Source organism: Nicotiana sylvestris, chromosome 12, assembly GCF_000393655.2.
Source record: "Nicotiana sylvestris chromosome 12, ASM39365v2, whole genome shotgun sequence".
In the NCBI taxonomy this organism is placed as follows: Eukaryota; Viridiplantae; Streptophyta; class Magnoliopsida; order Solanales; family Solanaceae; genus Nicotiana; species Nicotiana sylvestris.
Genome location: NC_091068.1, coordinates 23,643,080 through 23,662,941, shown reverse-complemented (window position 1 = coordinate 23,662,941; position 19,862 = coordinate 23,643,080). Strand labels below are relative to the sequence as shown.

Genomic DNA, 19,862 nt, shown 5'->3' with positions numbered 1-19,862 from the left:
CTTTTTTCCTATCAACTACACGAAATCATGTCAAAAATCCCAATAATGCTGAAATCGAATGGTAATTGGGATAACTATGGCAGATTTAGAGATTTTGAAGTTGATGCCATTGTGGTAGATGATAATGCAAACTACGGAATTCTCAGTTCTACAATTGCAGAACAATTATCGATTGATACATCGGATAAAATTATAGAAATCAAATACATTGTGAACGAGAATTGTCCTCCAATGGAGATTAGGAATGATATGGGGGTTCGTGCTTACATGGAAACCAAAAAGGAGAATAAAAACTTAGGTTCGTATCCTTTATGTATAAGCGTAAGAGATTTCAATATGGAATTGGCAATCAACAATGAAAGCACCAGTGCAGGTATGTTTGATTCGACATTGCAGAGAGTTATGGTGTTACTATGTTATCTACAATATTACTACAATTACCTACAATTAAACTACAAAGCTCACATAGTACTGAAAAGGATAAAGCAATGTTGCTTTCAAAATTATCTACATAGAAACTACATTTATGAATTTATTGTTTGCAGGTTCGTCTGGATCCCTAAACTTACTTGAATTTCCATCCTCACCAGCTATAGAGGAATATCAAAGTGAAATAATAACTGAATCTACGCAAACATATATTGAAGAAGGACAAGTTTATCAGGACAAGCAAACAGTAGCTGCTGCAATGAAGAATTATTCAGTGATGCACAAGTTCCAGTTCAGAGTAAAAAGATCTAGTCATAGAAGGTATGTAGTTATTTGTGGATAATATATCAGCAAAATCAGTGTATGATTGAAGATAGGTGGGTTTTATAAATTGTAGTTAAATTGTAGTCAGTTTGTAGTTAATTGTAGTTTTTTCATAAATTTGTGTAAATATTGTATTTCTTTTGTAGCTACTGGCTTATATGTGTTGCTGAAAGCTGTAAATGGCATTTCAAGGCAACGTCAATTAATGATTCGGCAATATTCAAGATAAGAAGTTTCAGTCGTCAACACACATGCTGCCTAATGGACGAAACATTCATACAGCGCAAACGTACTGCAGCAGTACTTGGTAGCATGGTCGTTCCAAAGTATTGTGATCCTAAGACTGTTTACACACCAAAGGACATACAAACTGACATGTTATCCGAACATGGACTGAACCTAAGCTACATGCAAGCATGGAGAGCAAAGGAAAAAGCTTTACAGTTTTTGAGAGGGAATCCGTGTGACTCCTACAACAAATTACCCAAATATTTTTATATTCTTGAGAAGAATTATCCTGGTTCTGTTGTTAAATTGAAGAAGGCAGCAGATGATTGCTTCTTATACGCATTTGTTGCTCTTTGTACATCAATAAATGGTTGGCAACATTGTAGGCCGGTAGTAGTGGTTGATGGGACATTCTTAAAGTCAGCCTACAGGGGGATTATGCTGACAGCAAGCACCATGGATGCAACAGGTAAATAATGGAATAATTTTGTACTTATTTTGTAGACAGTCTTTAAAATGCAGTTAAATTGTAGTTATGTTGTAGTTATTTTGTAGTTATATAAAAGAATGTAGTTAACATGTCTATATTTCTCAATATATATTGTAGTTGTTATTTAATCATATTTTATGTCTTAAAAATGTAGGTACTATTTTTCCCTTGGCATATGCTGTGGTTGATTCTGAAAACGACGCGTCTTGGAAGTGGTTCTTTGAGCAATTCAAGGAGGCATATGGTGAAAGACCTTCAATGTGTGTTGTTTCAGATAGGCATGAGAGTATACTGAAGGCAACATCAGTTGTCTATCCGGGATTGGCACACTACTCTTGCATGTGGCATATATGGACAAATATAAGGTCAAAATTCAAGAAGGGACATCTACAATTACATGAATTGTACTTTGCTACAGCACGGTCATACACTATGGATGAATTTAATGAAAGGATGTTGAAGATTGAAGAGGTAGACCTGCGTGTAAAGTCTTACCTATATGATATTGGCTATCATAGATGGTCAAGAGTACATGCAACGGTAAATAGAACTTTTACTATGACGTCAAACATTGCCGAGTCGTTGAATGCTGTAACAAAAGATGCAAGAGAGCTTCCAATACTTGATCTATTTGAGTATATGAGGACTCTTCTTGAACGTTGGACAAAAGAAAAGTTATCGAAGGCAAAGGTTACTTTCACATACCTTGGTCACAAATACAACAAAGAATTGGAAGACAACAGTACATTATCTCAGAAACTAAGGGTAAGATATTTTTTTTGGTGCAGTAGAATCAAAAAAGTACTAGCTGCAGTTTTTCCAGATTGTAGTTAAACTGTAGTCAAATTGTCGGTAATAATAGTTTGTAGATGAGCTGTAATATATTTGTTGCTGATTTGTAGGTAAATTGTTGATAATCCATTTTAATGATTGATGTATTATTATTTCTGTTTGGTCTTCAATTGTAGGTGAGGGCTTCAACAGATCATATACATATTGTGTTAGATGGTGTGAAGCGGTACATTGTGTGTCTAGAAAACAAGAAATGTAGTTGTGGACAATTCCAACTTGATGAACTTCCATGTGCGCATGCTTTGGCAGCATTAAGGCATAGGAATGAAACATACGAAAACTATTGCTCTCCGTATTACACAAGGAAGAGCCTTCTGCTTACCTATTAAATGCCAGTAAATCCTCTTCCTGATGAAGGCAAATGAGAAGTGCCACAACATATTTTGGATGAGGTAGTAAAGCCACCGGCGGGAGATAAAAGGCAGCCAGGGAGACCTCACAAGGAAAGATATAAAACATTTGATGAAATAAAGTCAAAGAAATACAAGGTGTCATGTGGTAATTGTGGAGGTGAAGGGCATAACAAAAGAACTTGCAAGAATGCGCCGAAAAAGAAATGAATATCATGTAGTTAGAATAGTTATTCAAAATAAATGTTAGTGAGCTCAAATTATCGGATTTTCTTGTGTAATTGTTTAAGTTTTTGAAGATGAATAAGAAGTATAAACATCAATTTGTGTATCTGCACTATTTATGTTTTTATGTATTCTGTCAAGCATCTAAAGTTGTCTTTTTTTATAGAATAGTTAAACTTTAATATTTACTGTATACAAAAAAACTGATATTAATAAAGAATGCATTCAACGTAAATTGTATCCAGATTGTAGTGAATATGTAGTTTAACTGTGTTAGAACTGTAGTCCTGTTATTCATATGTAGAGGAGTTGTAGTTAAAATGTAGTTTGACGTAGTTTAAATGTAGATAAATTGAATTTTTTTGATAAACCTTGTTGATAAAAAATGGCTAAATTACTTATATGATTCCTGTATTTATTTTATCCTTCTGTTGTGTAACAAATGACAGTTATATACAGATATTACTTGGCACTTGAAGGTATTTATAAAAATAACTTGAAGATTAAAGTCAAATTGTAAGACAAAGCTGTTGCTGTAAAAATGTAATCAGAGTACTCGAGTATAATGTAATCAACAAAAAGTGTTGTAGAAAACCAAAATGACATATTTCCTACATTGTTTTCCAATTCAACTACCAAATTTCACAGACCAAACTAGGAACACAATAGTCTATTTCTTCTTTCGTTGCACTCTAGTCCTCTCGTTTTTTGCCGGAGCACCCTTCCTCCTTGCTAGCCTGCCAGTAACCTCACTCTCACTGATTGACCCATCTTCTTGCTTCTTTGTTGCATAGTCCCACAGTAGAGCTCCATAGCGTCTACGGTGTTGGTCAATATCAGAAAGATCTTCCTTTGGGATTGCCAAATCTCCAAGGCTAACATACTCCGCAAATGCAGCCACAAATACACCACAATCGCTGCATAAGATGAGAATTTTTCATTATATAACAAATGATTAAAATAAAAAAATTAAACATATAGAAAGGGAGATTATTTTTTTACACTGAGCCTTCCTTTTGTTGTGGAATCTCAGCAACCATCCATTGTATGTCGAGAGGGTCCGTAACTGGTTTTTCGATGTATGCCTTTGTGCTCTTGAAGTTAATGTCTTTATGTTTACCATAGAAACCAGTGCATGACAAATACAGAGGGATAATGATTGAAAACTTGTCAACCAATGTCTCTACTGTTTTATGACGGTTTGCTCTCACCATGGAATCACAAACATAAAGTTGTCTGTCCTTTATGTCAAAAACTAGCAACAACCAATGGAAGTTCTCTACAAGGTTCACAGGCATGAGCACATAGTCAACAAGATCCCAGGCAACATTAGCAAGAATTCTGTACCCAAGAATATATTCTCCAACATCATCCTCGGGTTTAACAACCGAATACCTTTGTTCCGGTGGAGAACTTATGAACTTGTCATAGATTCTTTCAATCTTTGTCTTGAACAAGCAATCCGTGGTTGTGAACCTAGTATTATTGTTGGGGCCATATTTGCCTCTTTTTCGCAGATAATACATAATAACATCAATGTGCTGCCAAAATAGAATAAACATATACAATAAGGTACGGTGTAACCACACTTGTCTACAAGACAGCTACAAATTAACTACAATTTGAATTTATTAAAAACTCTAACTGATTGCTGCAAATTAGCTACACTATAACTACAGAAATATAACAGTTAATCCAAGTTCCTCACTAAATGTAGTTTAATTGTAGTTTGTATGAACCATAGTGAACACGTACTATATGTACAATTGACCCATCAGACTACAAAACAACTACACATTAACTATATTTATGCACTGTCTACATTTATTCACTATACAGAGGAACAAATGAAACATACCACCTAACTTAAGCTCCCAATAATCAGCAAGTTCAACCTACAGTTAATATTAATAGGCACAATCACAAGCTCTACAATATTACTACAAGGTAACTACAGTTGTGGTACACGGAGATTCCAAGTCAGTCAAAAGTACCAAAATTCCAGTTTGTACATACAATCATCATCACATATGATACATAAGGTCCATAAAAAGCAAAATTTCACAGCTGAGACATAAATATAGTAACATATATATGTTGTCTACAATATTACTACAATTACACATCATAGCTGAAAAATAAACTACAATTACACTACACAGCTGAAGACAAAACAGATATTGTGAATGATTATGTTCTTTATACTTACTGTGTTATTGATGACTTGTCCGGGGTGAGCAAGGTCATAAAACCAGTCCTTCTTATCAATCTTTTCACAACCAAAATCCAACCAAGGCTTGATTTGGTTATCCTTCTTGGAAAAGTAATATTTCCTCCTGTAATAACAAAAAAAAGATGATCAAATACAAAAAATTTACAAAATGAATTACAATTTTAAAGTATAAAAATGGTGAACAGACAGTGTAAAATGAAGCATTCATACCTCCTAGATACTTTATCACTACGAATGTATAACCAGTTGGTGAACCTTTCTGTCAATTCAGGATCTACATTTTCACCTATGACACTTGTGAAGGGGTGCTTGAGGTAAAAAAATTTAGGTCCAACAGATGTGCTGCCTCCAGAACTATACAAAGATGTGAAAGGTGATCGTGCATGTTTTCCCGGTTGCCTTGTTCTACCGGGATGAACAGGGGTTGATTCATCTCGTATGGGCTCGCCATACATGACCAACTGTGATAAGTTTTCTGGCAGCTCAAAGTCATCCAATGTCAAACCTTTGTTTTCAATGCCTTCAGGAACAACTTTTTTATCAATGCCTTCAGGACAACTTCAGTCACTGTCACACCGTGAATTGGCGACTGTGGAACTTCACATTCTGTAGATAAGTGTAGATCTATGTAGATATGAACAGTATTATGGAGTTATAGAGAATATAGAGAATATATTACCTGCTTGTTGTGGCTCAGCCACTTCATCAATTACTGGTTCTTCCACAATATTTCCTTGTAGATGTTCTGGTGAAACATCAGCTTGAATGAATAATTGGGAATGAGAATTGTAGATATATGTAGGAATATGTAGTTAAGGTGTAAATTATTAAAATTTTGCATAAAAACCTTATTGTAATGAAGGAATGGTTCTGTACCTGCTTTATATGCCTCAGCTGCTTCTTGGAAGTCAGGATATAAGTCAACATGTGGTTGAAAATGTTCTGGAGAAATTGTAGCTGCAACACATAGTAAAAAAATGATTAGTATAATTTAATAATGCTGTCTTGAAATTTGTAGATATGTATGCAGGAATTTTGTAGATACATGTATTGCTTGTGCTTCCATGCAGTTGATTACCAGCATTGAACTGGAATTGCTGGTTGTTATCTCCTTGATGTTGGTAATTATTTTTTGTTGAACTACCAGCAAACTACAATTTTGGGGAATATTTGAGACTACTTTATTCATATGTCTTAATTAGTCTTAGTACAAAATTATATGTAAATTCTTACCTTTGACTCGTCCAAATCAAACCTCTTGTTTATCACATTCATAACACCCTTCAAAGATTGATCTATGAACTCTCGAAGGCTTGAGAGTTCCTCAAAAACATCCTTCCTATAGGCATCTAACTTTACATCAACCTAAAAATTAAATATATAATTAGTTGGTAATCTTATTCTAACTGCTACAGTTACACTACAATTCAACAAACTATAATTGTTATAGATTTATACCACAAATTAACTACAATGTATAACATACTATAATTGTTATGTAATGAAGTCAAAATGTAGCAAATTATGTCAATATATTGTAGTTATTCATAATACCTGCACAATCCCCTTTTCCAACTTCATGAGCTTGCTACTGACAGATTCAATGTCCTCTTGACAATCTGTATATTTGGGTTCAAATGATGGAGAAGCAGCAGTTGGAACATGTGATGGTTGAGCACCATGTTCATCTTCATATTGAATCTTGTCTGGCAGATTAAGCACTCCAAGCTCTTCTCCAGATTCAATCATGTTTGTGAACTGAATGATGAAAATAACAGTTAATTCAAGTGACAAAAAAAATGTAGATTCAATGTAGTTATTATGAATGTAATTGTAGCATCATACAAAAGTGGAAAAAAATACCTTGATCCACTCAGGCTTGATCATCTTCTCTTCAATTGCAGTTAACCAAATCTGCCCCTTTGTAGCTGACCATCTTAAAATGCGAGGTATAGATTCAGAACATCTCGTAGCAAGCTCGGTGCTGACGGACGAGCAACACTCATATAGCCACACTTGCAAGGCTAATGAGCATCCCCGTATCAGATAAGAATGTACATGGGGATTAAGACGATGTCGGACAGATTCAATAACCTGCTTGAAGGATTTGATACCCCATGGGTATGACTCAAAATTACCAGACTCTATTAGAAAGAACATAAACTTGTCTATGAAAGTCACATGGTCTTTATCAGAAGGACAAACAAAAAATTCCAACATATAAAGAATGCACAACTTCACCGCATCCACATCGTTTGCCCATGCTTTATTAGTCACTACTTTTTTCAAATGCCATTTCTCAACCCTTTCTTTGTTCGGAAAATATGTATTCATTAAAGGGCTAACATAGGTGGAAGTGTAACCATAGTCTGAAAACTTATTCACACAATTAAGACCAGTTATCAACCCAAATTCTCTCAAGGAAAAATTCAATTTTTCACCCTTAAATAGTACTGAAAAATATGAGTCAGTAGACTTTGTCAATTCATACTTCATCAGAAGATGAAGTGATTGGTTTTGCATACAGATTTTGGGGAGACCTAATAAGTAACCAAAACAAGTTTTTCTGAAAACCCTTAAAGCATTCGGAGAGAGTAAAGCTTGTATCTGGCTAGGTATGCTAGGATCACACAAACTGTGGAATCTAAGCACACCATAATCAACATTTTGTTGTGCAAAGTAAGGTCCATTCTGTAGAAAATATAAAATTAATGAACATTAGTAGTTTGCATAAAAAGGAAACAGTAATCTACATATAACTACATGACAAATACAAAATATAACTAGAAGAAGAATAGCCTACCCACACCTATAACTACAAAACAATAACAGAAGAACAATGCACGTGTAAACATTATCTACAGGATGTAACAGTTACTTCAAGTATCTCACATAAATGTAGATTAACTGTAGTTAGAATGAAGTTAAATATATGAGCTATACAGGTTACAATAAAAAATATCATATCTACAATTTAACCATCAGACTACACATCAACTACAAACTAACTACATTTATACACTGTCTAAGAGTCACAGTTCCAATTAGACTACAAAATTGAGACAAAGAATCTACAAAATTAGGACAACACCACATTTTACCAAAATACACTTGAACAATCAAAGAAGAACAATGCACTTGTAAACATTATCTACAGAATGTAACAGTTACTTCAAGTAACTCACAACATGTAGATAAATTGTATTTAGAATGAAGTTAAATGTAGCAGCAATACAGGTTGCAATGAAAAATACCATCTCTACAATTTAACGATCAGACTACAAATCAACTACAAACTAACTACAGTATCACAGTTCCATTAAACCTACAAAATTACGAAAAATAATCTACAAAATTAGGACAATACCACATTTGGCCAAAAAACACTTGAACACTAAATTAACACTTGAACAACAGATTTTTACAACCAAAATCAAACTACAAAACAGTGAGGAAACATAAATAGTGTTTACCTTTATTGAAATTTTTTCCTTAACCAATTTTGGTACTTTTTTTGAGGGTTTCTTCTTCTTTGGTTTTGATGAAGAAGGAGAGACCTTGTGTTTTTTCATAGATGGAACTTTGGGAGAATCATCTACAAAATCGTCATCTACACTCAACTCTTTCCCCTTGCGTTTCAGTTGACTGTCGACTAGTTTATCAACTCCACCAACATCAACATCGTGCAAATGCTTGCTTCTCATTTCCGCACGAATTTGTCTAGGAGATGAAATACCAGTAGTTTTTTCACTTGCATGCGTCGTTTGTGGGTTTTTTGGTGGTGATTTTGGTGTTAAAACACCCAAATTAAAGGTTGGAATATCAGCTAATATAGCTTTTGATGATTTTTTTGGGGAGTGTTGGTTTTTTTCATGATTTAAGAGTTGAAGACAAAGATGGAAGTGAATTCAAATCGTGGGGATACTATAAACTAAAGGTAATTAAGTGGAGAAGAAAGTGATGGTAATTGTGGGTGAGAAGAGATTGTACGAGAATGGAGAAAAAACTGAAGGTAAATCGTGGGGGTGGGGAACTGAAGGTAAATCGTAGGGGGTGTGGGGGGGAGGAGAGAGGGGCGGGTAAACCAAATAACGTGAAGATACAGTCCTATAATTATGCCTAATAAAAATGAACCCTTAATTATATCCCTAATTTGAATTATGGTATAGAAATGGTAATTTGGTATGCTTAAATGTAATAAATACAAACCTTAAACATTGAGGGTAATAAGTTTTGATATATGGTATAGATAGGTAAAAATCCCTTTAAAATAAAACTTACACTAGATAAAATAGTTATTTAATTATTTCCCTAATATTTAGTACTTTGAAGTCAACTAAAACTTTACTTATTAAAACTTTTTTATTTGCATGATTACACGGGAAATGTTAATATATTAGGGCATCAAAATCCATTCTACGTATATCAACGTTAGTTTAATATTTATTTATCTCCTTTATTAATTATTTTATATTTTTTGGATAAAAATTTTGTTCACTATATTTAATTATTTTTTTAATATTAAAACTTTTTACATAAACTAAAATTTTAATTATTAAATAACTCTTTATTTGAATTATATAGAAAATTCTAATATATTAAACTTTAAATCAATGAAGAAATTAGTTTGAATATATTATTTACTTATATGAAGTTTGTACCATAATTGTAATACCTTCCATGTTAATTTTTTTTAATATTTAGAATTTTAAAATTAATTAAAATTTTATATAATATTTAAAGCTACACTCAATAATTATTTTGACTTGAAAAATATTTTTAAATGTACAGAATTTTCTCAATAATTATAAAATAACATACAATCAATAATTATTTTTCTATTAACGTATGTAAACTTGAAACAATAAGGATGAAATAATAGAAGATAAAATATATTGTAATGAGTTATTTTTAATTATTTTTCTTTTTTTACAAATATTCAAACAAATGATAAATCCCAATATATATTAATTCATTATTACAAATCATTGACTCAACATTAGTCATTTTTAAAACATATATTTTTACTTATTAAATTTTATAGGAGTTACATGGCAACGTCATTGTGATAAAAGTAATATTTTTTACTTGTTTGTTCTGTATTAAGGCATAAAAATAGCAATAATTTTCGTAAGATATTCTTACAAAACTTAAGGGCTTTCATTGGGTTGGATTTGAGATCAACCTATATATATTTTTAGAAAGTTATACATTTTATTTTTATTATAAATAAGATATTATTTAATATAATACATATGTGAGTTTTTAAAAATTATTTACTTATTGACACGGGGAACACATACAACGCGCGTACCTTAAGACTAGTATAGTAAATAGTTGGTTTGTTTGGTCTAACAACACTGGTAAGTACAACCCTTCGGGGTTGTCCAGTTGGTTTATCGAATCCCCCCTCCCCCCCAATATTTTCTGGGTTGAGCCTGTCGCACAGAGCTTGTCTAGTGCGATCTACATTTTTTGTGTAGTTTGCAGGCTATTACACAAAGAGAGGTTTACCTAGTGCGCACAAAGTGCTCACCTGAAGGGCAGAGGCTGTGGCAAAGGTTATAACGGCTGTGAATTTCCCCTCTTACAAGAAAAAACACTAATAAGTACTTTTCTTTTTACCTATACTATATTTAAAGCACGAAGTCCTTATCGAAATGTCGTTCGTCTTAATTACATTCACACTAGACAAAATAGTAATTTAATTAATCTCCTAATATTTAGAAAAGAACAGTTCATTATTTTCCGAATATTTAGGAATTCAAAATCAACTAGCTTTTGTATTATAAATCTTTTTTTTATTTGAACTGTGTAATATAATAAATTTATAAAAGAAGGATAATAACACCTGAAAATTACATTATAACCTTCGCCCAAATTTGAGTCCTTTTCGATTCATGAGTCCCTTTTCTCCACACATATTTTGAAGTTAAACAAAGTTATTTAAATATCACGTGTTAGGTCAATTGAAATCAATGAAAAAAGGATTTTTTCATTCATATACAGATGTCCATGTTTAGTTAATTACTCGACATAAACAAGTTTTGTTTATAAAATATATACAATCCACCTTAAAATACTCCCAATTCATTATTTGTGCCTTCAATTAAGGGATTTAATTATACCCTTTTTCTTTTTTCCTCTTCTCTCTCCCCTCTTTTCTCTTTCTCTCCATATTGAAGCTATAGATCTTGCATAGAAGTGAATTTAAACATACAATTTCTTAATACCGCAGTTGTATGCACTTCACTAATTTAAGTCGTCAATTTTGCTCTACATCCTATAGGAATTACTTTTATTTATCTCTTTAATCTTTTTAATCTAACTATAAGGAAAAACCAACAATTGCTGTTTGCAGTTCAATAATATTATAGAGCTTTTGCTAATGTATACCCATGGCCAATGTTTCAGCATTTAGATAACGAAAGCATTTGCTAATTTCTTTTCAGTTTTTTTTTTGTTTTCTTTTTCTTTTCCCGTTCTATTTTTTCTCTTATCTCCATTTCATCGGAATATGTGTTCTTCAATGCAATTCTGTTACACATTTTTTTTAAATCTCTTTTTTTATTTATAATTTTTGTTTTTCTAATTCCTTGACTGCATAGAATATACCCCAAAACTTCACGGTGAACAACAACGGATTCGGAAATAGTATTTTTTGAAAATCCAAATTAGAATTCAAAGCTTCAAAGATTTTTAATGATTGTCAACGGTGATATCGTGGGTGAGTGCAAGATACCTGTAGGAGGGGATGGGATGTGAAGAGAAAAACGTGGGGGAGTGGAATATATGTTAGAGTAATTTTAGGACACTAATTATTATTGTTATTAATTCCCTTAAAATATACATAAATTATAATTGGGTATATAAAATGTAATTATAGTAAAACTTGAGTAGAGAGGGTAATATAGTTTGATATAGTATATAGGAATGTAAAAATGTCGGAAAAAATAATATATTATCTTGCGTGGATCCATAGACACGTCTATGGATTACAATTTTGACCTATTTTTCTAAAATAAAGAGATAGAAAGGAGGCTAAATAAATAATATTGAAAGCCTATAAATTTACAGATATACAAAAATTTAATCTTTTATCCACTCAATTAGATATATTTAGAAATATATTTTATGAAAAAATAATTTTTCATATTTATCATATGAAGATGTTCATTAAAATTGAAAAACTATTGATGGGTAATCTAGAGATAAAACTTCATGATAGAAAATATAAGATTTAAATAATTTTCCATATTTATCATATGAACATGTTCACTAAAATTGAGAAACTTTTGATGAGTAATCTAGAGATAAAACTTCATGATAGAAAATATAAGATTTAAGAAAATAAAAAACTAGGAATTACACCCCCCTCCACCACCAACAAATTTTTTTGAAAAAAATATTATTTTTATAAATGATGATCGCTTGATTTCTTTTAAACATTTTCAGTATTTATATATTGGCTTATACTTTTAATATGCCGATGATTGATAATTTTTATATAGTAATTTCTTCCCTTTATTCAGTTAGGTACACAGAATTAATATTTCTCAATTTTACAAACTTACACTTTTATTTATGATAACTCAGACATAATTTTAATAAAATATTTGCATAATTATTTAAAGATATATTATTTATTTAGATAAGGTACACGCGTAACGCGCGTATCGTAAGACTAGTATTACTAAAATGATTGAATATTCTTAAAACTATTTAGATAAGGTATACGTTTAAAAATATCCTTGCCGGGAAAGGACAAATGTGCTTATATACTAAAAAAAATATAAGTTAATTAAAAATGGTCAACTTATTACTTTCAACTGATTTTCTTATTAAAAGCTTTTAGTGTTTAGCAAACCCATAATTAAACCAGAAAAGTACTTAGACTCCGTTTGTCCATATTTTTTTAAATTTTTCTTAAAAAATATGTTTGTCTATGAAATGTTGCAAGTTCTTAGAAATTTTTGGAAAATGAGTTTTTCAAGGACGAAAAAGTAGTTTTGACCACTTTTTCTAAATTTTTAGAATTTTTTTCCCCACTCACAAAACTGTAACATTTTTTCAAGTGAAATGCATGTATAAACATAATTTTAAATTTTAAATATTATTTTTTTATTTAACTTCAAATACTAATTTTTTTCTCAAAAATTATAATATTAATGTCCAAACGCCTACTTATAAATCTAACAAGTTATTGTTACCTCACTGCTTACCCAAAACACCCTCTAAATTATCCTTTAAATATTTCCTTTTTATATTCTTCAGCCTTCACCAAACAATTTCGCTGAATTAGCCTCCTATAAAGTAATTTTGACTTTTCTCCTCCAATTTTTCAGAAAATTATCGTCATCGCTGACGAAGCTCCATTTTTCCACTTTCAAAATTATACTACTACTGCTACAACTAGTGGAGTACTTTTTTTTTATTTATTAATTTTATTTTTTAAATTCCAAAATTTATTTGGATCCACAAATCATTATTCTATCATGAGACAACACTGAACACCGAATAATATATAAAGTTTGCATAGAATCTAAACACTTTTTCGCTCTCGTCCTCTCCGCAGAAAGCATCCAAAAGGTATCTCTTTTTCTCTTCCACTCGCCGTTTTGTTTGACGCTATCTTTTCCTACAAATCTGGTTACTTTATTTTTCCTATTTCTTTGGTAAGTTTTTTTTTTTTTTTTACTGATTTCTCTGTGAAGAAGTTTCAAAAAGTATACTTTTGTTTGGTTCATTTTTTGAGGTAATCTAATATCAGTTTATTACTTATGTTAATTGTATTATTAACTATGGCTGAGTAGCCGCTTCTGGGATGATTTTGGTTGATCTTTTGGACTTGAATAATATAGAAATTTGCTGTGCTTTTTTGTGATTGATATTTCTGAAGAGGTTGACTTCTACATTTCCTTCCCAAGACTTCAAATCTAGCTTAATCTTTTACCTTTTTTCTAGAAATATAGATGTTATGACTTATGTAGTTCCCATTTCAGAAATTGTCCTTTTGCTGGATTCATATTTTAAGGTGATTTACGGTATGCGTGATTATGCCTTTTAGTTTTGTTTTTAACGATGATGGTGTTCGAGCCAGCTTGTGCGCACCTCCACTATTTCACCCGGTACCTGCCACCTCCCACCCGCATAGGTACCGGGTAACTCTCTACCAAGGCAAATGGAAAGAAATTACTCCCTGTTTTTTGCCTTTGACGGGAAACTGTTTTCTATTGACCACTCGGCCACACATGTGTGATTATGCTAATTGTACTGTAAACTGTTTTCTATTGCTTAGAAGCTAGTAGGTAACTACACTACTGGGAGGATTTTTTTTTATTTGCATTTACGGATCCTTTGAACTTTTATTTGTGTTGCTTTGAGGTTACAATTACGAATCAGTTGACTTCTGCATTTTCTTTTTAAGTCTGTACATTTCAATCTAGCCTATTTTTTTTTTCCCCAAGTGATGTTAAATGCTGAAAATAAATTGATGTTGTGAGATTCCTATTTGTGTGGAAAACGAAAAGATATAGACAAAGATAATTCATGAATTAACTTCTCATGTTAGGTTTGTATTGGGAAAGGTTGATCTTCGTTGAAAGATATACTCAGGGAGCAACTAATTAATGACTAGAGGTGTATTCAAGATTTTAACTAGGTGGGTGCGGAGTACATGATACCCATCACAACTCTCTAGCAATTGGTACAAATCCAGTTTAAGTATATAAGTTGTACAAAAAATTTTCAACTGCATATGCGTAATTATAGCCGAATGCAGTGGACTGGGCGTGAACCTACCTGCTGCCTGAACTCTGCATTCGCTCATGTTAATGAGTTGACCTATATCTTGCAAATAAAGCTGAAAAATTTATACTGCACTTGTCATTGTCAAATTATTTCATGACTCTGAATAGGGGAAATGTGCTTGATACGCTGAGAGCAATAAGCTTATATTCTTGCAGGCCAAATACAGAGGTGATGCAGAGGTACATGATTTTCATTTGAAGGAGAGGCAGAGTACGAGAAAGTATTGGGCTTGTAGAGGGTTACACGGGGTATCATTAACAATGGTTTTCAAGCCATTGGATTGGTACTGCCAACCAGTGGCAAACGGTGTGTGGTCAAAGGCTGTCGAAAATGCCTTTGGTGCTTATACCCCATGCGGAACAAACACTCTGGTTATCTCTGTTTGTCATCTAGTCCTTTTAGCCTTGTGCTTATACCGACTATGGAAAATGACAAAAGACCTCTCAGTCCAAAGGTTCCGCTTGAGGTCAAATTACTATAACTACATGCTGGGTCTGTTAGCTGCTTATTGCACTGCTGAACCTTTGTTTAGATTGGTCATGGGAATGTCAGCCTTGAATGTAGATGGACAACCTGGTCTTGCCCCATATGAGGTAGGTCTCTTTCTATGATATAGTGTGTGCTTAGATTAAATATGCGGCTTGTGAAGCTAATACATTGGAATTGCATATTATGAATTTTAAAATTCCTTTAAGGGTATGAGTCCGGTATGCTAGTACCTAGATAAATAGATTTTCTATCAGAGGGGACGTATACAGATATCTATGTTTGAATTTTGCCACTTCTAACTTCTTGCCATATTATCATTCTTCAGATAATTTCTTTGACTATCGAGGCTCTTGCTTGGTGCTCTATGCTGGTGATGATTGTTCTCGAGACGAAGGTATATATCCGTGAGGCCAGGTGGTCTGTTCGGTTTGGAGTAATATACAGTTTGGTAGGGGACGTGGTGATGCTTAATCTTATCCTGACTGTGAAAGAGTACTATAATGGGTATGTTGTTCCCCCACTTAGATAGTTCTTGAACTGATACAATTTATGAAGGTTTTTGCGTTTGTGTGTGTGTGTGTGTTGGGGGGGGGGTTTCTTATTCTGACCCTCCCCTTCCCCGCCACGCCCGCCCCCAGTTACGGTTCTTAGTGAGCGTGCTTTGTATTAGAGTTATAGCTGCATCCTTAGCAAAATCTTCTGAGTCACCCATGAGTATATTTTCTCATTCATGGGCTATGATTTTATCCCCAACCCCCCACACAGAAACCCCTAACACCAAAAATAAAAAAGAAAAAAGAAAAAAAAGAAGAATAGGGGAAATAATTAAAAGTATAAGTAAAATCTCATTGTGAGTTGAGGATGGTCCCTGCTTGTCAACAATAATTCCTTCACGGAAAAGGAAAATAAAAAAGAACAAGTCCTGAATATAAGCTGCTGCTCTAGTTCTGATGAAGGTCTTTATGGATACAAGCTAAAAAATAGTGGGAGCTGAGCAATATCACTAGTCAATGGCTCAATGCCTGCCGTTTCCGGTTGATGTTTAGGTGGCATATCAGGGGTCATTATTTTCTTTGTAGATTTGAGTTTTAAAGCTCTTAAAATTCTGATATGAACAGATATACTCACCCGTTTGAACAATCTCATTCACATCTTTCTCTTTTCTTGCTAATCAAAGCTGTTATCTTTATCTGCAGATCAGTACTGTATTTGTACATCAGTGAGGTTGCTGTCCAGGTTTGTTGCTTTCTCATCTTTCATGTGCTCTAGAGTTCATATCATGTGAATAGTCAAGAAATGTTACTTGAGCGTATTTGTGGAGCATATGCACTAATTACATTGATTGTCTCCTTTCTCGTACAAGCCATAATGCAATAGTCATATTCCCAACTCGTTTTACCTCTTATAACTTTATCTTTAAGTCCTGGTTCTACAATAATTCCCACCATTCCGACAATAACTTTATGTTCGAGCTACCTACCCGAATCCGACCTTGGAATAAAAACAAGGGAAAGTAAGCTTAATGATTGGACTGGAGTTTGGAACTCACCGTGGAGCAAAAGTTGCTTTACCTTATTGGAGTCTTAATCTAACTTACTTTTATCTTCTTTCATTTCACAATTTTCTTTGTATTTCATGCTTCTGGAATTTTCCCAGAACAGAGGAATTTTTATTACTTCCTGTGTTTATAGTTCATGAAATATTCCTGAATTCGAAAAGATGGTAGGGTTAGTCCTTTTCTGGTCTTTGTGTTAAAAGTAAATAGTTGCATAGTGAAGAAACTCCATTTTTGTGAATGGTTTTGGTATTACTGGTGAAATAGGAAAATTTGGAATCTGTGAGTACATTAGCAGTTATTTTTCCCTCAGAATTAAAGCTTTTCTTGGTGTGTTGTGATAAATTTACTTAAAAGGGAAATAAAACACAAGTTCATCAAATAGGACCAAGAGCATGAGAGAATAAAATATGTGACTTGCAATACAACTCCTTTATGGTGTCACCAGAAGGTCCCAATACTATCAAAGTAAAGTTTTTTTCCCCTTGAAGTTGGTTATAAGCAATGAGTAGCAGACATTCTACTCATGCTACAATTGTGTGTAATTTCACAAACTATACATCTTTTTACATAGTCAAATTCTGAAGTTTGATGTGCCAAATTTAAAATTGTTATCGCTTACAATTTTTGAGTCTTTTCTTTTTGATTTGTTTCAAAAAGAACGCCACATTTTTATATTTGTTAACTTTTTATTCCAACATTCCCATTTTACCCTTAATGATTTATAGGAATGACATGACATGTCTAGGACCAAGATTCAAAGGATAATTTTGGTATGTTAAACACACTTTTCGTTAAGACCACAAGTTTCAAAAATATTCTTTGCATTCTTAAATTTCGTGCCTAGTCAAACTAAGACACATAAAATGAAATGGATGGTATATTGGATGTGGGGTATATGTTGACTAATCGGTGTTCCTTGATATTCCTTATCAGCATTGCCAATATATTGTCCCAAACCATGCAGTGACTGTTTAGTTACCAATTCTTGTGAGACTGTTTTAGGTCTCGTTCCCTACTTTTGATATAAATTGACACTTGTTGTCATTCTAAACTATTAAATAATAAAAAATTGTTCTCGATTAATTTGAATTTATGCTTGAAATTACCAAGACTTCACAGAATGATGCCATTGAATTGAAGCCCAATTTATGAATTCTCTTTACACAAACCTGGATCAAAATATTATGAAGATTGAATTGAATGAAGCTTGAAACCTAAGTTGCTCCGACATGGCAGTTTAGGTGCCGCACCCGTGTCGACACGATACTAGTATGGGTGTGGGTATGGGATCCATACCGGATCTGGTTAAACAATTTTGGGTACTTTGACCACTACATACAGAAAAATTCGAGACGAGATACAATTTGATTCCCGAAATCAGAACCAAAACTAGAGTAATTTTGAAGGAAATAGCATATTTTATCTAAGAAATCAATCATTTACACAAAACTTCTCATAATTTAGAGATATTTTTATGTTTTTAAATTATTTTTAGCCGGATCCCCGCACCCGTATCCGTGCTAGGATCCGTATCTCCGAATCTTAGGATTTACATCTAGAAGGATCCGACCTCTAGATATGCACCCGTGTCGAACACCCTCACCCGTGTTGGAGCAACTTAGTTGAAAACTAGAGGAGACAAATCCATCATTCCATGTAGGCACTCTATGTTTGGAGTGCGCTGTGTCTATCCCTGAGGCTAAATAGATAATTCAACTTTTCATTAGTAAGATAGTGTAGTCATTTTTTAAGCATGGGATTGACTCAATATTTGATTGCCAATTTGCACTCTTGAAGTTAAGGGCACATTCTTATGAGGGAATTATTGGATCGCATGGTTTTAACTTTTAAGTAAAGGATTAAGCGGAGTCCAGTCTTATTGTTTCTTATGTGTAGGTATTGTTTGGATTGTTGCTGCTGTTTTATATTCCTAATATGGATCCTTATCCCGGCTACTCCCCACTTCGAAGTGAATCTTTTGATGACACTGCATATGAAGAACTTCCTGGAGCAGAGCAGATTTGTCCGGAGAGGCATGTCAACATATTTGCAAGTATGTGACTAGATAATTTTTTTAAGCACTTAGTAATTTAGGTTTTAACGTCCTTCATAAGTTTAATTATGACATGAGCACAGATTTCGGCTGATATGGAATTCAGTTACTTCCCAACTGGGGCCAGATCCTGGTAACTTGAGTACTTGACCAAATCACTGATGCATCATATTTATGAAAAATAACATCCGTCTAGTAATGTGATATCTATCTATGGATGTATATGTCCACCTATGAACTTCAGCACACTTGCGTCTCGTTGATAAATTCTACTTTGACCTCTTCATTTCTTATTTCTTTGGTGAGAGGGGGTATGGGGAGTTTTAAATTAGTGTTTGGTCTGATGGGAGACTACAAATATGTTATTAGCTCCCAAATTGGTAGTTTCATCATGCACAGATGTCTATTCATATGGGCAAACATTAGCTTCCAAGTGTAGAAAGAGTTGGATATAAGATTGGCACAGACAAAGGGACGGTGAACAAGTTGGAGGAAGGAGACACTTAAAAGGGTAAGCAAAGTAAATATGGAGAATTCTAGGACTTCTACAATCCCAGATTGATTAAGGAAAGAACTTTACATAACAGTTCTTGCAGAAGGAAAAGCTGGTGTGTAAATCCATGCCTGTGGACTGTGGTGCCAACAAGCCGTGTCTTTCAAAAGTTTAAGTATTACTTTTCTCCAAAGATGGTTCCTGGGGCATCAAAGTTCCACTTATATGGGGAACTCTTTTTTTAGTATGTCCTTCCTGGTAATACAATTGGTGTACCTGATGGTAACGTAGTTAGTCAGAGATGGCCGAAAATCCATAATTCAAAGGT

General features: G+C 33.3%; 3 protein-coding genes across 6 annotated transcripts in view; 2 read left to right on the top strand and 1 right to left on the bottom strand.

Annotated features, from left to right (window-relative positions):
- The first annotated feature begins 27 nt into the window (after nt 1-27).
- Nucleotides 28-2,652, top strand: LOC138882790 (protein FAR1-RELATED SEQUENCE 5-like). The gene is made up of 5 exons (XM_070163423.1): nt 28-373; nt 546-750; nt 900-1,450; nt 1,626-2,236; nt 2,440-2,652. The coding sequence occupies exons 1-5, from the start codon at nt 28-30 to the stop codon at nt 2,650-2,652; spliced, it is 1,926 nt and encodes a 641-aa protein (XP_070019524.1).
- Nucleotides 2,653-3,999: 1,347 nt separating this feature from the next.
- On the bottom strand, nt 4,000-8,835 carry LOC138882789 (uncharacterized). Its single transcript, XM_070163422.1, has 11 exons — nt 8,605-8,835; nt 6,995-7,822; nt 6,686-6,889; nt 6,365-6,496; nt 6,177-6,282; nt 6,008-6,088; nt 5,811-5,891; nt 5,342-5,678; nt 5,108-5,234; nt 4,066-4,439; nt 4,000-4,006 (listed from the first exon to the last, which is right to left on the bottom strand). The coding sequence occupies exons 1-11, from the start codon at nt 8,833-8,835 to the stop codon at nt 4,000-4,002; spliced, it is 2,508 nt and encodes an 835-aa protein (XP_070019523.1).
- Nucleotides 8,836-13,634: 4,799 nt separating this feature from the next.
- LOC104223734 (ABC transporter C family member 2-like) overlaps nt 13,635-19,862 on the top strand; it is a 32,361-nt gene continuing 26,133 nt past the window's right edge. Inside the window, exons 1-6 of one of the 4 annotated variants that reach the window (XM_070165128.1) lie at nt 13,693-13,720; nt 14,703-14,792; nt 15,097-15,534; nt 15,756-15,934; nt 16,627-16,666; nt 18,885-19,041. In XM_070165128.1, coding sequence (XP_070021229.1) covers nt 15,202-15,534; nt 15,756-15,934; nt 16,627-16,666; nt 18,885-19,041 — 709 coding nt within the window. In that variant the 5' untranslated portion in view covers nt 13,693-13,720; nt 14,703-14,792; nt 15,097-15,201. Of the gene's footprint in view, nt 13,721-13,748; nt 13,807-14,702; nt 14,838-15,096; nt 15,535-15,755; nt 15,935-16,626; nt 16,667-18,884; nt 19,042-19,862 lie in introns of those variants that run through there. The other 3 variants (XM_070165130.1, XM_070165131.1, XM_070165129.1) reach the window with 3 other exon arrangements.

Excerpts from the sequence above, each read along its gene's own strand:
- LOC138882790 (XM_070163423.1), top strand. The coding sequence starts at position 28 with ATGTCAAAAATCCCAATAATGCTGAAATCGAATGGTAATTGGGATAAC. Across the intron at positions 1,451-1,625 it reads AAGCACCATGGATGCAACAG|GTACTATTTTTCCCTTGGCA; the intron begins GTAAATAATGGA and ends TTAAAAATGTAG. Across the intron at positions 2,237-2,439 it reads CATTATCTCAGAAACTAAGG|GTGAGGGCTTCAACAGATCA; the intron begins GTAAGATATTTT and ends CTTCAATTGTAG.
- LOC138882789 (XM_070163422.1), bottom strand. The coding sequence starts at position 8,835 with ATGAGAAGCAAGCATTTGCACGATGTTGATGTTGGTGGAGTTGATAAA. Across the intron at positions 6,890-6,994 it reads TCAAGCCTGAGTGGATCAAG|TTCACAAACATGATTGAATC; the intron begins GTATTTTTTTCC and ends TTCATCATTCAG. Across the intron at positions 6,089-6,176 it reads TGGAAGCACAAGCAATACAT|CTACAATTTCTCCAGAACAT; the intron begins GTATCTACAAAA and ends TATGTGTTGCAG.